We start from the raw sequence: 17,446 nt of genomic DNA, 5'->3' as shown, positions 1-17,446 counted from the left end.
ATCGTAATACTAAGAACAGTTAATGGGATAAAAAAACAAGACAGATCTCATTTTTCCAGAACCACTGATGGCGATCACGACCGGGAGAAACCCAGAAGAACTATCTCCTGTCGTGAGTCCTGTATATGTGCCAGAGTAAGGAACAAGTGGAGCTGATTTATTTATAGGGCCATGTGGTAGGGAATCCAAGGTGTGTGTGTGTGTGTGTGTGTGTGTGTGTGTGTGTGTGGCACGGAGAGAGAGAGAGGGGTGGCTCTGGGATGCAGGCAGCTCACAGTCCGGACTTCCTAAAGTGTCCTGGGACTAATTGGATGAAACGCAGACAAAAGGAAGGTTCCCACCTGACCGCCCTGGTGAAGTCCTGACTCTGGCTGCCCATTGGTCGACACGGTTTAGTTACTGGGGCCATTTAAAAATCAGGAGTCCGCCTAGTCTGAGACCGAGTACGAAACGCTTTCCATTCAGAGACGAGACCTTCAAACAGTGGTCTTGAGACCAGGTCCGATTCAGAGTACTACCACACTGCAGTACGAGGGCACTACCCGAACCTCGTTCCGATAAACTCTGTTGAAGGGGTTGCATCCTGTCTTGGTTGCTATGGCGATGAGAGCGACATGAGGTTACGTAAGTTATCTGAAGTCCCTGAGGAGGTTAAGACACGAGCGCCTTGTGTTCACCTCAAAATGAGATCACGTCATTACTCGTGCTGTTTTTCATTTAAAGCCACTTTAGAGGGAAAAAAGAACAAACTGTGCACACTGACATGTGTGTGTGTGTGTGTGTGTGTGTGTGTGTGTGTGTGTGTGTGTGTGTTGTTGCCCTGTGTTGGTGGTGGTAGCCATCAGTCACTTACATAAGCTGCCATCACTTTATAAACAACATGTACATGTGTCCAGTGACTGAGGGAGGAAATGTAGTTTACAACACCTTGAACTTAAACAAGCTTCTTCTCCTGCAGGAGTCTGCGACATGTACAACCCCCCCCCCCCCCCACACACACACACACACACACAACCCCCGCCCCCAAAGTGCCATAAAACACAGGAGTGATGCACACCAGCTCTTAGTCTGTAATCGGAGACAGAATCCAAGGCTGCGTTAAAGGCAGTAAAAGAAAAGCAGGTTCCCAAAAAAGGAGCCAAAAAAAAGCGTGAATGCAAACTCAGCTGAAAAGAAAGCGTGCGACCTTCTGTCTGCCAGAACACGTCCTCGTGACCTCGTGACCTCGTACGACATGTTGAAGCTGTCATCTTGACTTTTTTTTAAATAAACACTTTGGGTTGGAGGTCCCGGCTGCTGAAACTTATAACACATCTTGTTTAGACAAACTGTAACGGCAGCGAAGCAGCTTTGCTTCTGAATCCCACTGAGATTTGTGCAATTCTGTTTTTTTCTGTTTTGTTTGTTTTTGTTAAAGCTATTAATGAATCCCTGCTGGTACGTACAGTGCAGAGTGAGTGTACATTACAGGAACATTGTGTTTTCAGAGACTCGTACTCTGCTTAAGGAAACTATTAATCATGTGATATTGAAGACACCTGCAACAACTGAAACTGTTTAAAACTCGCTGTGGTTTCTCTAACAACTAAAAGACCTAATACTTGTGGGTAACGTAGTTTCTGACCATCTATAATTAAAAATATTACCCCTCATATTTTGTCTATTCAGCAGTGATTGCATTCACTTCCTGCATTTATGACAGATTTCAAAACGTCCAGGTTTAAATGTAAAAAGCTGCATTTGATGGTGCTAATGTTGACATTTAAATCGTCCAGCTGAATTCTGAATCTTTATTTATTTTTTCTTGTTTTCAGGACCACTTTGGAAATAAATCGTGTTTTTAAGTGCTATGCTCTGGGATTATTGTATTTTGAGTTGTTTGTACTTGTTTGTTCTCCGAAAAAAATAAAATAAATATTCAAAGTAAACATCTTAAACTGCTGCACCGCTGCTTTTTCACTCTTGACCTGGGTTCCTGTCATGAAAAGTGCTCAGCAGGTGTGAAATGCACGCACACATGACCGATGAAAGTAAAAGCTCGTTTACTTGGACAAAGAGCGGACGGACAAACAAGCCTCGCCTGTGTGCCGGCAGGTTGATTCACTTACACCGTAACAAGTGGGACTATTCAGCGTTGCTCTCACACAGCCCGCTGTTGTTTCCTCCGACCGAATACACTCTCCGCTGACCTCACCGCCCCTCTTCATCGCAGCATCGCCCACTTCATAACAAACACCCTTCAGTACAAGCACGCTGCTCCACATTCAGCCCGAGCATCTCTCCCCACTCATCCCTCATGTTTGTGCTTTGTCCTCTTCTCATCGTCCCACTCGTGACCGATTCTTTGGTGCCCGTCACGTCCCACGGAGGCTGGGATTCCGTTATGTGATGTAAGAGTCGACGTTAGCAATTTAAGCTATACGGATGCTAATTTGAGCGACACAGTGGCCTCTTAAGTCTGCGTACTTGAGGCTCATCATTTAGAGGACCTTTGTATAGTTTTGGTATTTCTCCAATAGTGTCACTCTACTTTTTGTTTAACACTCGTTTATAATCTCACACATGAAGAATCTTGGTTTTGAAAGTTTTAAAAGAGGCCGTTTTGCCTCCTCCTCTGAGGTAGACAGCTGTTTACATTTTACAAACACAAAAAAAACTGACTTACTCTCACACTTTACAATACAACAAGTTTGAAATGTGACAATCACTGCTCTCGCCCAGGACGTGTAATGTTGTTGCTGGTATTGAAACAGGTGTCCACAGTTTGTCTCGTATGGACATTTAAAACACACACAGGTATCCTGACAAGACTACAATAGAAAATAATCAAACTTGGTGCTGATGCTTGAGTTTGCTTTTGTTGTTCATAAAGAGACATTGCTCAAAACTTAAAGTTTTAAACGGACTCTCTAAAGACCGACAAGGTTGCACTTAAAAATGTAAACTTTGAAAAATGACCCTGAGAGGAGAGAGAAGTGTGAGGCTTCAGGAGGGACGCTCCTACCTTGTCTCTGTCCCAGAGCGTTGGTGTTGATGCGTGGGGTCATGGCGGTGATGGGTACGATGTTGCCCCTGGATGAGGGCGTCGAGGAGGATGTGGTGCGCCCATCCTTGATCTCGATGGTGAGGAAAGTCTTCATATCCGGGTCTGCCTCTCCCTGGGTGACCTGCTGTGCGGCTGCTCTCCCGTCTTCCTTTGAGTTGCCGGAGGCGTGCGCATCTTTTTCAGCTGGACGCCTCGCCCCGCCCACCGAGTTCTGCCATTGGCTGCTTGCAAACAGGGGTTTGTTGGCGACGCCTCTCAGCTGAGGCGTGGACTGACTCTGCGATGCAGCGGAGGTGTGAGACGTGGAGTCCACATGCGGCCTTGCTGCTGCTGCTGGCCCGGCTCCAGATGTGCTGAGGGATGCTGCTGTGTGTGTAAACAGCTCCGGAGCTCTGGACAGATTTGTGTGGCCGCCGCTGCCAGAGGTCGTCCCGTTTCTCAGGGGAGTTTTCTTCAAAGCTGGGACATTTGGGCTCTGAGTGGGCTCTGTGAACTTTCGCATTCGATCCCGTACGGAGTTCGTGCGGTTGAATTGTTCCACTGTCACATCTTTCTTGTCAGGTGCTGTAAAGACATAAAGCAGGAGGGACGTTTAAAAAACACTCTTATATCCCCTCATCTTCTTGTTTTCATCCTCTCCTCCTTCACATCACAGCCCCTCCTTTCCTCCCCTCTCCACGTTTTTTGCTCCAGCCTCTTTATTTTGCTTGACTTAACCTCGCCCGGTTCACCATCTTTCAGATCCTATTTTATGGACTTTTCAGGACATGTTTCTTCCACTCATGGATATTCTTTCACTCGGATCCTTAATGCTGTCAGATAATGTGTACAAAGCTCATGATTTGGCACGGACCTCCTGACGGAAAAAGCATTAGTGATTAGGGGAGAAGCTATTCACTGAGCTCATCTTAACAAAGGGAAAAAAAAAAAAAAAAAAAAAAAAAAAGAGAGAGAGATGTGCAGCTTTGAAAGGAAACCAGAGTTTATAGTAGCGTGGACACAGCAAAGAGCACTCTCTGTTATACACGGAGAAAAGGGTGGATATCATTACAGGCTCTCTCCCCAGCCGTCTGTCCTGACCCTAAATGGTCACACTAATAACTGAGGTGGTCTCCTGATTCTGGAGCACAGAGCACAGAGTCTTCACCAAAGAGACAAACATGCTGCCTGATCCGTGTCACTGAATCTGTCTCGTGTGCAGAGTTTGGAGGAAGTGATTTGGGATCATGTTCGGGGTATTAGCTGTGTTACAGAACAAATTAATGAAGTATTTCTGATTCTGAAAAGAGCTGGAACATAATCTTCTGTAATGTAAGAAAGAAAGAAGAAATATCTGCATGTTCTTGCGGCTAACAAAGCGCTCTTGGTCATCCGGTGACAGCAGCTGCATTCTTGCTTCTGGAGGTGTCAGTGAGGCATGACAGCAGGCCATATGATACAGTAAGAAACCTTATAATATAAAAGTATACGAATCAGCATGAAGCCAGGCGATATGACACAACGACTCAAAGTCAGTCAGCCACATTGTCCGCCTTTTTGTTTTTCTCCACCCGTGTTGTAAACTAAGAACGCCTCATGGTCATGTGAAGCCACGCATGTGTTGTATAGGAAGGTAACCGTGAGATGCATCACTTAAGGCCCCATATCAAATCAATCTTTACTTCTACAGCACATTTAAAACCAAAGTGCTGAACAAGCAGAACAAATAAACTGCAAAGACAACGAATGAAATAACAAATAAAAAGGAGAGTGAATAAAAAGCTCAGCTTGTATTAAAAGTCAGAGCGCAGAGGTTTGAACTTGTCACTGGTTGGAGCAGCTCTTATATTAACAGATCTGCCACCTCGGGTTATCTGCCCGGAGCATCCGGTTGGATCAACCCTGCGTTGATGTAAAACAACTACAGTCATGTAAAAACACGACAAAAATTGCTGAAAAATAAAAAAAAAAGAACCTGAATGAACTGTATTCGATGTCGAATTGGTGAATCAGAAAGTTTGAAATGGGACTTCATTCTTACCAGAATCCTTTGCGTTCCCACGAGTGAGTGGCAGATCACTGCTAGTTATCTAAAAAAGACAGAAAGGTGACAATTAGAACCAGAACATGCACTACACACACACACACACACACACACACACACACACACACACAGCTACACGGTGCTAAACAGAGGATCCACCACTGGTGTTTTCATTATGTAACAGATGTGTTTGGAGTGAGCGGTGGGCCTCTCTGTTCTTTTTTTGGCAGAGGGGCCGTGACGGGCCCCAGAGTGTTTACACTTCTCTCAGGGGAACCGGCATCAGCGTATCTTGCAGGGGACAATAAAAGAAGCCCGGGGGCCTGGCCTCGGGTAAACACATTAAGAAGAGCGACAGGATGGCGTCACGGGGACCTGAGCCCCCCCTTGTGATGGGAACTGCTAACGCCCCCCTCTCCCGGTTACCAGGCGTGTGCACACAGAGCCTCTATCTGTGTGTGTGTGTGTGTGTGTGCGCTCTGCACTGTGGCGGATGAGCAGAGACAGAAGCTGCACTCCTCGCTGACAGCAGGTGAGGCTGACACGCCGCTGAGGTGAAGCAGAGACACTCAGGTGTTCAGTCTGTTTGTGTAGCAAGGTAACTAAAGACAAACAGCGAGCCGTGTTTATGGATGCCGATGTGACCTGCGTGTCACTGAAGAATGGGAGCGACGGCGTCAGAGACAAAGAGAGAGAGAGCGAGCGTGCACTGTGGTTCAGCTCGACACCCCACTCTAGTGGTGCAGCTATGATCAACACAGCTGCTGTAATCAGACTCTTCTCATATATAAGCTGCTCTTTAGGAAGTCTCTGTTCCTCTACTGACGGGACGAGAAATCCTTCATTGGTGTTTTGAATAGAAATGTCCAAACACGCGTGTCAAGGTTTCACACCGTTACACGTCAGGACCACGTGGAAACTGTCTCTTCTGTTAAAACTATTTAGAAGGTGCAGTTCCGTAAGTGTCCACTTGAGGCCCAACTTGAGAGACAAAGTCAGCGGTACTCTACCTTTGGTTTCTGGAAGTCTGTTTTTCCCTTGGCGCTGCCGTTGAGCAGCCCATTCACAGGATTCCTCCGGGATAGAACGGCCCCGTCGGTTTGATCCTGGTCCATGATGCTTTCCTGGTCCTGGTCTGCCGGAGCCTTGAGGCTGGTCGGACCTTTGCTCCGGCTCTCGGTCTCTGAATCTGTGCTGGCTACGTCCGCCTCGTCGGTTGGACACTTCTCCTCGGAGGACACGCTCACGCTGTGCTCAGACATCCCCGAGTCCGCCCGTTTCCTCGGCAACGCACCGGTGACGTCGGAACCCCCGGAGCCTCTGCGGGATCTGACGCCGGAATCTGAGACGTCTGAGCCCAGTCTCTGTCTGACGAAGGACAGGGAGCCAACGCTTCTCTCCGACGCCCCTGAATCCAGACGACCACGTTGGAAGGGACTCTGGCTCCGGTCTGAGGCTCCAGAGTCCAGCCGAGCTCTGAATGAAGAGCCCAGACTCTTCTCCGACACCAGGGGATCTAGATTGGACCTGGAGAGGGCTGAGGTCACACTGCGGTCCGAAGCAGATGAGTCGGACCTTTGACGATGGGACAGGACCAGGTCAGGCTCGGTGTTCATCGTTTCTCTCGGAGGCTGGATTAGCAGCGGACTAGAGCCGTCATCCTTCACCAGGTGATCCAGAACCAGCACCATACCTGAGTTTGAGCCTGTGACAGAGAACGCAAACAAAAAAAACCTTGTCAAGCTTAACTTAGAAGAGAAAACTTCTGGATAAATTACATGAGGGTCAAATTATCAGGTCTAAAAAAATCAAGAAGAATCTCCTCCTTTTATTCTGAAAGGGGGCGAATAAAGGAAACAGGATGTGCTACAGTCGAAATATTAGAAATAAAACACTGTGGTGGCAGCGAGGCCCCGTGAGAGGCCGGACTTGAAATCATTCTTTAGGATCACAGAAGGAGCCGTGTGGAGTCATGAGGGGACGTCGGCATTTCCTCCAGACGGGGCCTCAGAGTTCCTGGGCAAGATTTGTGAGATTGTGCGGCTGGATTTGCGTAAAAGAGAAGGAGTGGTCGTCACCAAAGAGACGGAGCACGAGGCGGTCAGTAAGTACAAGAAGCTGAGGAGGAAGTGAGTGTGAAATAGAGACCAGGAACAACTTCCTCCTCCTCCTCCTCCTCCTCAGTTCAGAGCCCTTCATTGCTCCTTCTCTCGTCAGGAAGCTGCTCTCCAAACACGGCGCTGCCCACATCCTCCCTCTGTGACTGCCTCTACCTCCAGCACCGCGCTGACATATCAGATTCCCACATGTCCATGTCCACACCACAGCTTTAAAACACTTATGTGTGACCTGCGTTTGCACCGGCTCGGCGACCAAACAGGGTTGACCAAGTATGCATGCCTTTCAATTACAGAGCAGATCAAAGAGGGACTCCAGGCTGCAGGAAACTCTTTTTAACTGTGGTCCACATCAAACTGGGACATGAATACTGTGTGAAAACGTTACAATACTTAAACCTGTTTAAAAAACATGGCAACAGAATTTGGAGTCCTTGGATCTAAATATTGTTTTTTTTTTTTTTAAATCATCAAAATAACAAAAATAGCAACATTCGGGTACCATAGCTTCATCAATGTTTTTGTGCTAATAAGAGTGAGCAGCAGCTCGATGCCAATATATGATTAAAGTAAGTCTTCTCCGATGCACCTTTCACATTTAGCAGATTTAATTTTTAATTTTTAATTTGGTGCAATACGGTGACAAACTGGTGACATTTAACATGACGAATGAAGCGCAAACAAGCGGAAGGGATCAGACGACACGAAACAGAAAAGACGTAGGACAGCAGTGACGACAATACATAAAATAAATAAATGAATAAAGGTGGAGCGAAATAATGACATTTACACAGACAACTGACTACAACGAGCAAAGACATCAGAAAACTACGTGAAATATATTTAAAAACAACAGAGAGAGGGAGAGAGAGAGAGAGAGAAAGAGAGAGAGAGAGAGAGAGATAGAGAGAGAGAGAGAGAGAGATGGTACTTTATCAGGTCGACTTGAGAGGGAGAAGATCAGTGTGTGTGTTAAAGTGTGTATTTGTGTAATAGTCATGTTGTAGATTCATCAGAATAAAAGGAGATTGTGTCTTTTTTAAAACACGTTGGATGGAAGATAAACCATCAAGCCGTCCACAGCGCTGTGTTGCACAACACCTCCCTTAAATAGATAATCACTCACTTGTGCACAATCACTTTATAAATAACTGCGAGTGGTTGATTAAACAGACGAGCAGTTATGTAACTCTGCTCTGAGAGGAAGAAAATGTGATTACGACACATAATTAAGAGAATTAATGGCGGCCCCTGTCACATGGTGGAGCGGCAGTGTCTGAGTCTAATGATGCAATCATCACTCACTCAATCACTGCTCCACTGACTGAGAGGCCACCACTTTTTTTTCTTCTGCACATTGTTCTTCTTGTGACTATTGGAACGCTCTCGGCTCCATTGTGAAGATATTTCTGGGAAAATCCCCCCGCTAGTGCCGGATAATGAGAGGCTTGCTTTGAGCTCCAAAATAGCTCCAAAAGCAGCCACTTTGCTGCCAGCCATTTTTTTTTTTTTTTTTTTTTTTTTTAGAGCCTGAACAAAGACTGACCAGGGCTGTCTTCAGAGTGGAAGCAGTGACCCGATGAGAGCTCACGTTCACCGCTCTTAAAGGGAGACGCAGGGTTCATGTTATGATCCCTGACGATATGACGCCCACGATAACGATATTATCACAACAGAGTAAATCTGCATACTGAGGAATACGACTCAGCAGGACCTCGAACAAGACGAGTCAATTAAAGACAGCCTCCTTCGAGGTTTAAAAAAATTTGAATCCTGAATCATTTTTGGTTTCATCGAATAAAATCGACCCTTAAATGTCGAGACATTTAGCTGCCCTCCTGAACGAGATGCAGTAAAACTTCTACAAGCTGTAGCTCTACAAATATTTATTTCTTTATGTCCAACACTTGTTTTATCCTGGCTGAAGGGAATATGTGTTTATTCATATGGTGTAGTATGATAGTATGGTATACACTGTGGTACTGTATGGTTTGAGATAGATAGATAGATAGACAGACAGACAGACAGACAGACAGACAGACAGACAGACAGACAGACAGACAGACAGACAGACAGACAGACAGACAGACAGACAGACAGACAGACAGACAGACAGACAGACAGACAGACAGACAGACAGACAGACAGACAGACAGACAGACAGACAGACAGACAGACAGACAGATAGATAGATAGATAGATAGATACTTTATTGATCCCGAGGGAAATTCAAGTATAGGGTGGGATGGGAACGGATAATATGGTTTAGTATGATTTAATAATAAAAATAAATAATAATAACAATAAACTTTATTTATATAGCACCTTTCCAACAAAGGGTTTACAAAGTGCTTTACAGGATATGGGATTGGATGGGATTAAATGGGATTAAATGGGATGATACAGTGTTGTGTCATGTCTCAGAAATTCTTCCAGTTTTGAGACAAAAAAAAAAAGAAGCAAAGAATTAAAAAACAATGGCACCTCTTCTTTCAGGACCGACTTGTATCACGCTTAAATGAGCCCAAACGATGTGATGTACATGCATGACGAGCGTCCTGCTGCAAACGGTGACACACCTGCTGCCCTTCAGTCCTTCACCGTGTCTCCGTGTGAAATGTGCATTAGTGTTAAACTTAAAGTTTCGGCTCGGAGCACATTCCTCTGAGAGTCTCTGCAAACAGTTCATCTCCTAAATCACAGCCTTAGCAGCTACAGTTTGGACGATGAAGCAGAACAGCTGCCTGTAAATATGAGCTTCCTATCTGAGAAGTACGAGGTGTGTGTTCGTGCTGCGTTCAAAGACCAAACAGAAGACGGCAGCTTAAGTCCAAATCTCTTATTTTCTGCAACTTTCTCTCTGACAAAGACGGCAGCCGGCCCACCCTGACTTCACATCTTTGTTGATATGTGACCGTTTTAATGAGCGCCTTCTTTCTTTACTTTTCAATGGTGGTCTTTTTTTTTTTGTTTTTTTTTTGTTTACCCAAGCTTCACCCTGGTTTAAATTGTAAGGTAGGGATATATCAAGAACAGTGGGTAGTTTTCTCCGCCAAGCCCTCAGTTCTTGTTCTGGTATCTGCTTTTTTTAGCAGAGGTGTGGCTGCTGGGTTTCCCTCTGTTGCTTTCCCATAAGCCCACGGGCCAGGCCCGGGTCCATGAGGAGGACACTGGGAGCCAAGTCCAGGCCAGACCAGGCCACACAGAAGCGTCAGGCTAAGGTTAGAGCACATGTGACCTGCTTGAAAAAGGGATGAAAAACCCTTTATAAGGATTAAAAGTCGAGTTCAGTTCGAGGGAGATCGTCAAATTTAAATTTTATTTCAAAATGACAAAATCCGAGACACATTTTGTTGTTTTTAAATGGAACATTTATGACTCCGCCTCAACAATGCACTTTTGACGCTTAACAAGCTATTCATGGTCAGCTCTGTGCCTGCGAAGCTTTACATGAAGCACGTTCATTCATGACTTCCTGAAGGCTTTCATTCATACCTGAGAGGTTAATGAAATGTCTTCACATTTAAAAAAAGGCCGGAGTCCTTTGAGCGGCTGAAACAGTTAATAAAAGTGAGATGAAGGGCGCTTAAAGAGAGTGCGACCTCCTGACCGCCACCTGAGGAGAAAGGCTCCTTCAGCGGACTGTTTGAACAGGCAGAGAGGAGGAAATTGCACGAAGGCAGATATATGCATTCACGTGCTTCCACAACAGAGGTGGTCAGTGTTCGGTTTGGGTTATAAATGCCGACTTAAACCTGACCTTCAGCTGAGGGTTTACTGTATACAAACAGATTTCAGGTATCAACAGGTGAGGGAGGTGTGGCATCGCTGAACATAAAGGAAGTGTGTGCAGCCTGCAGGAGACTCTTTCGCTCCTGCACTCGACTTCAGAGATTTACAGAAACTTATATAAATGCAAACAGACTTTTTTTTTTCACATCAGTTTTATCTGGGATTTTTTTCTCCTGCCATCCCTTTCTGAAAAAGTCAGAGTGAGCAGATGTGTAAATGCAGCAGATATTAACTATGAGTGACCTGTGATTAATAAAGTATCTCTGATGTGCTGATGACGTTGATGGAGGACTGGTGAGATCTTTCCTGTGGTTTTTTTTTGTGCTCGCCAGGATTTTCTTTTCATTTCTGCTCATTTGTTAAAACTGTGACTAAGTCCTCTTACACATATGATGGAACGTGCTTTGACAGCCATCTTGGATATGTTGCAAACATTTCACTGTAGTCACACATGCACCCTTTCTGACTCCCAGCGATCCTACTGAGGCGACACAGAGGGGCACGCACCCCCCACATCACGCCTCCACGACGTTCACATCGAAGGTGAAACATCACGAATGAAGTCCGTTAGACTTCAGCAGCGTGATTTTTACGTCACTTCCTGCCTCCTGAGACACGCCCCCCCCCCCCTCTGTCCTGAAACTTTCAGCAGTGCGTGTATAAAAAAAAAAAAAAGGAGGCTTTATCTGGAGATCCGATGGCAGAGCTTTACTCACCTCGTCTCTGCTGCTCTCTGCTTTGTTGTGTCTGCTGACCGTGTAACTCCAGGATCTGAGATCTGATTCGCTCTCGCTCACTGTGACTCTCACGCTCCGTCTCCTGCAACAACATAAGAAGAAGAAAAAGACTCACACATGCTCTTCTCCTGCATTTAAATACAGCTTTTCTTTTTTTTTTTTTCCTTTTTAGGCCACAATGTTTTAAGTTTTTAAGCGAACTTGATCGATCGAAGGATCAGTCCCAGCAGTGTGCGGTCAAATACTCGACCCATGAAGAGCAACATGTTTGACCAGCTGGAACACTAAAGATCTGATGCATTTTATGTTGTTTATGTCTGGGAGAGGAAGACGCCCGAGTGCCACACACACACACACACACACACACACACACACACACACTGTGTTAAATCTGTTCTCTTCAGCCCTCACTCCTTAAAGATTACCTGCAGTCTGAGAGAAAAAAACAAAGCTCCTTGTGCAGTCTGATCCTGCACCTAAAGGAGGAAAGTGTCAGCTGGAGGGAGATCTCAGACGGGAGTGTTTTTGGCACATGGAGAGGAAACAGGAGAGGTGAGGAGGGGAGTGAAAAAGATGAAGATGCCAGCACTACTGTTGGGCCTCTGCTGCCTCCGCGGGAGAATCAGCTGCACAAACAAGAGTCCTCTGAGCACGTGCACACACACACACACACTCACACACTCCTGCATATTTCATAACCCACAACACTCCAACAACTCGCAAACGTTGCTACGAAAGAGCCAAGAATCTGGTGTGCATCCGTCAGTGGATGGTTCAAATGATCTCTTTTTGGATTTTCATCGTTTAGAAAACAGAGAGCATTTTTAAAAAAAAGCTGCAAATATACCATGTTTGAGACTCTGTTATTATTATTTAAATGTTTCTGATGATATCAGAGACTGAAGATTGTCAGGTCGACAGAACGTCAGCGGCACAATCAAACTCACCAGTCTCTTCTACTGGATTTATGGGTATTAAAACTTTCTACACTGCACAAATACATGACGTTGTCAATGTATGCTGCAATTTTTAAATCATTAAAAAAAAAAAAAATAGAAATTGCCAAACATTTGGCACCAAGGACTTTTGTTTTTGATGCTGTGTGGTGTTAAAACAGATTTTCGATATCGTTTGATTCTGTCCAGTAAATCAGAGTTTAAATATTCTGCAATGACGCCAACTCTTCTTCTTTTTTATTTTATTCATTATTATTTTTAATCTTGTGTCATTTTGGTGATTGTGCATATCGATGCTAAGCTTTGTGTTGTTGCATCACGTCGTATCAAAACATGTCGTGAAATGAGACCGGCTCACTGACTTCTCGGTTTCTCTCTCCGTCCGTATCCTCACATATTCAAACCCTGTTTAATCAGAATTTCACAAAAAGCTTCTTCTGAAGAACTCAAACAAACATAAATATAATGAACCATATCGCTCCATGGTCGTGTTGTTGTTGCTGCTCGGTTCTTGCTTCGGTTGTTTTAAAAATGGAAGAAAAGTCCAGCTAAGTTTGGGTGGATCCTGTAAAAATATGCAGGACGTGACCTTACAGGCTGAAGAGAAAAAACACATAGAGCAGATTTACAGCCTACTATTACTTTAGAAAGCTTCTGAAAAACACATTCAGGAGCTTTCAAGCAAGACGAAAACACACACACACACAACACACACACACACACACACACACACACACACAGCCACGCTCAGTTGCCCGCGTGTAAACAATGCTGCTGTACACAAGAGACGGACAAAGCTGTCAGCAGAGCCGAGGTCCTGGGAGCGTTTCTCAGCTTTGTGTTTTTAATCAGCAGAGAGAGAAGGAGTGAACTGTTGTGAACAAACACAAAGATTAGAAGTGAGTGAGAGAGGACGTGCGGCTGCGCTCTGCTGACCGTGACCTGCTCCACCTTGAGCAGATCACGGTGATCACGTGATCAGAAATGAGAGCGATGAGACGGATGAGATATTTAAAAAAAAAAAAAGGAAATGAGGTTGGAAGTTTTCAGGTCAATTTGTTAGTTAAACTCAACACAACTTTAAAGTGTCGCCACGATGCCAGATTCTTTTAACTTCGATTCAAGTAAAAAAAAACAAAGTTATGCATGAAAAAGGGGGCGTGGCCAGAGGAGTGACCAGAGGTCTGTTTTTTTGCATTAATAACTCTGCTCAGCTCTGCTGTTGTTATTTTTCGTGTTGAGGGTTTTTGTGGTATCCGGACGGCCCACGCCTCGCTGTGGTCACAACTGAGGACAGTTGTTTTTATGTTTACCAGGTTGTGCAATTACAGTCCAACCAACACACACACACTGACACACACACACACACACACACACACACACAGTGCTCCTGAGGCCAGATGAGTGGGACGGTGTCAGTTTCTCTCCATCAGCTCTTGCAGCCTCTCTGACACGGAGCTCGGTGTCTGGCAGCAGGTCGGAGCTTCTGCTCTGCGTCTCCCGTTTCTCTTCATCTTCCCTCTTCTTTTTTTTTCCCTCCTCCTCCTCCTCCTCCTTCGCCGCAGCGTGTGAGAAATATGCGCCGTGTGGTTTGGTGGGAGCTGTGAAATGACGGCTGTCTGTCTGAAGCTGTCTGCGGGGAGGAGGGGAGGGTGAGAAGAGCCTCGTTCTCTCTAATTGTGTTTACGGCTCAAAACACAATTACCCCCCCCCCCCCCCCCACGTGACTCTTTGATTGACTCCACTCAAAACGAGCCGTGACCTCTCACATTATTACATTGTCGTTTCTTTAAGTCTTTTGTGTTGTTGCCGCACAAGAATGTGTCCTCCGAACTCACTAGATGTGGTAATGACTTTTCACACGAGCACTGCAGAAAAGTTTGCGACAGGCTTCCGTTCGAGTGACACCGATTTATTTTTCCCCGTTAAGATTTCACTGTTGAACGAGGAGGAAGTCAACGATGAGAAAGTTTAAAGCAGCCTCATTATGTGCACGACGATCATCATGAACATCACGGTAAGCTTGCTCCCAGAGGATTTTAAAGAGCACAACCTGCTGCATGCACACATCACATCACCCTGCCGTCTGCTGGAAACTGATCAGGAGGCTGGCAGGGGGGGGGAAAGTGCAGCTGTTTTAGTTCTTCTCTTTTGCACCCACTTGGTACAGTAAGGCCGGATCATTAGCAGGTCTTCCATGCCTCCACGTGGATCAGAGGAGAAACTCGACGAGCTCTTTTTCCATTACTGCAGCCTGAGGAACCGCAGCCTCGGCTCACCTCCAGAGACTGAAACACAGGAGCTGGATGGAGGAGCAATCATCTCAGTCACACATGCACACACACTCAGTCTGCAGTGAGGGAACCCACAGAAAACACTAAGCCTTATTCCATTTTCTTTTCCCCTCACTGCACATCATCATCATCATCATCATCATCACATGCCGATCTGAGCTTAAACTCTCTGGTTACTTTTTCTCCACTCCGTAATCTAAAACCTCCCCGTTACAAACTCTACGCCTGATTTAAGACAGTTCGGCTCTTTTCTGCCAAACTTTACTCCTGCGGCAAAAAAAAAAAAAAAAAAAAAAAAAAAGAAGTTTGTGAAGACGTTAAAAAAACACCGTGTCTGCAGCTGCAAGATTCAATTTGTCACGTCCATATCAAAGACTGAACAGGAGCGAGACGCCGTCCTCCTCCTCAGGTCACACATAACTAAAAACCCAGGACAAACCAAAACAACCAAACAGCTCACCTGAGCTCTCCTGTCACTCTCACAACACATTTTTAAATGACGAAGAAATTAATAAACGTGCTTTTATTGTGAAAGGATCGCCTCTAAAAATGGATTTAACACCTGTTAGAAGTCATTTTCCAGGGTTGCGGAGATACCAGAATTTCACACTTTGATACAAAACTATTAAGAAATCAAACTATATGGATAAAACAGCAACAACAATAGAAGTCCCAGGTGCCAAATATTGGATAATTTATTATTTTTAACGACCAAAACTTAAAACCAAACTGTCTAAAGTCACAAATACAACTCCAACGTAGCTGACGGATCTACACAGAGCTCTGTTTCTCTTTTGATTCTCTCGTATCAGCCTTTAGGTAAAAATATGACTTAAAGTCTGAGATTTTTTTAAAGCTTTCAAACTTTTGACAGTTTTCAAAGAGGTTCATTTGATAACCTTAAATGTTATCGTATCGACAGCTGTGTTCAAAATATGAGTGAAGATCTGTAGATTTAAGTTTCTGATCCTTTCCATCAGTGTAACAAAAAAAAAAGAACAGATCATTTTATGTCACTGGTTGATCTCATGCATTAATCCTCATCCTCAGATTAAAAATCAAATAAAGCGTGATGTAAACAAACCTTAAAGGTCAACAGAGAAGAGTTCGTCCCATTCTTCTGAAGAGAGCAGGAGAGGAGCTGTGACACACGACAGGAGAAAACTCAGAATGACATTTACCTCCTGAGCCGACTGCCCGCCTCTCTCTCTCTCTCTCTCTCTCTCTCTCTCTCTCTCTCTCTCTCTCCTCTCTCTCTCTCTCTCTCTCTCTCTCTCTCTCTCTCTCTCTCTCTCTCTCGTCAGGACGTCCGCTATTCTGACGCTCTGCTCCTTCACACACACCACATCACACACACAACCACTAACAACACACACACACACACAGACACAGTACCAACATGCCACTCCCTTTGACTTCCCTCCCTCCCATTCTGTCTCCACAGGGATCTGACCCCCCCCCCCCCCCCCCCCACACACACACACACACACACACACAGTGACACACACACACAGGTTAAAGGGTTGCCTGGTTGACACATTAACTTCTGACACACTCTGCCTTTGTTTTGACCTCCTTTTCTTATTTCTGTAACTGATATTGACTTCTGAGAAGAGATGACTTTTTTCCCCTCACTGAACCAAATTCAAAATGTTCACAGTTTACAAATATTTAAAGTTTAAATCAGAATCTCGTTGACGTCTTATCTTAGCTCTTTTAAAAACACAAAGAAAGTCAAAAGAATATCATTTCTGCTGTGTGTGGCGTTGGTGCTTTTTGGATTTCATGTGGGACTCCACAGCTTTGATTCCCATCGTCTTACATTCAGACAGTTTCTTTTTATAGCATATCTGGCAATGTCTCCTCATAATCGCTGTTGGCCCACAGTCATCCATTCTCTGTTTTCCACATCTTCAGAATCAGAAACTTAAAAAAAAGTCAACTTTTTAAAAAGACATTTTATGACCTTTTATTTTGAAAATCACTTTTTTTTTTAACAGGACTCCTAAGTGTGATTCCCCCAAGGTGAGCGTCTGGAAACCTTTACTTACATCAGCGACCTTTAAAAGTTGATCTAACGTGCTTGTAAAAAAAAAAAAAAAAAAACCATGACGGGGTTTGAAATCTGGATTAACCTCGACATTAATCCAAGAATCAAACGTGAATCGTGCTTTTCTTTGTCTCCTCTTGCTTGCTGGATACAAATATCGCGTGTTTACGTGTGTGTTTGGCGGCTGCGGACGCCTATCTAGGGCGTCCATCTGCCTCGGGACAATCGCACGCAGCTCAAAGAGATCCGCTGCTGTGATGTGAGTGGAAGGAGCCCCGCTGCTGCTGCTGCTGCTGCTGCTGCTGATGTTGTTTTTGGCCACGATCCCGATTCCTGCACAGACAACACTGCTGGGGCGCAGCTGGTGGGCTGCCGGTCTGTCTGTCTGTGCAACCCCCCCCCCCCCCCCCCCCCCCCCCACGCCGTTCATT

At 45.1% G+C, this 17,446-nt stretch overlaps 1 protein-coding gene across 5 annotated transcripts in view; it reads right to left on the bottom strand.

Moving 5' to 3' along the window:
• The window catches only part of smtnb (smoothelin b), a 59,702-nt gene that overhangs the window by 17,626 nt on the left and 24,630 nt on the right, over positions 1–17,446 (bottom strand). For 3 of the 5 annotated variants that reach the window (XM_079369999.1, XM_079370001.1, XM_079370000.1), the window contains exons 6-10: positions 16,050–16,106; positions 11,695–11,797; positions 6,080–6,774; positions 5,067–5,115; positions 3,005–3,610 (exon numbers count right to left, since the gene is read on the bottom strand). In XM_079369999.1, the coding sequence (XP_079226125.1) occupies positions 3,005–3,610; positions 5,067–5,115; positions 6,080–6,774; positions 11,695–11,797; positions 16,050–16,106 (1,510 nt within the window). The remainder of the gene's footprint in view (positions 1–3,004; positions 3,611–5,066; positions 5,116–6,079; positions 6,775–11,694; positions 11,798–16,049; positions 16,107–17,446) is intronic. The other 2 variants (XM_079370002.1, XM_079370003.1) reach the window with 1 other exon arrangement.

This window comes from Symphodus melops, assembly GCF_947650265.1.
Source record: "Symphodus melops genome assembly, chromosome: 1".
NCBI classification, from domain to species: Eukaryota; Metazoa; Chordata; class Actinopteri; order Labriformes; family Labridae; genus Symphodus; species Symphodus melops.
This window is presented reverse-complemented; position numbering and strand designations above follow the sequence as displayed.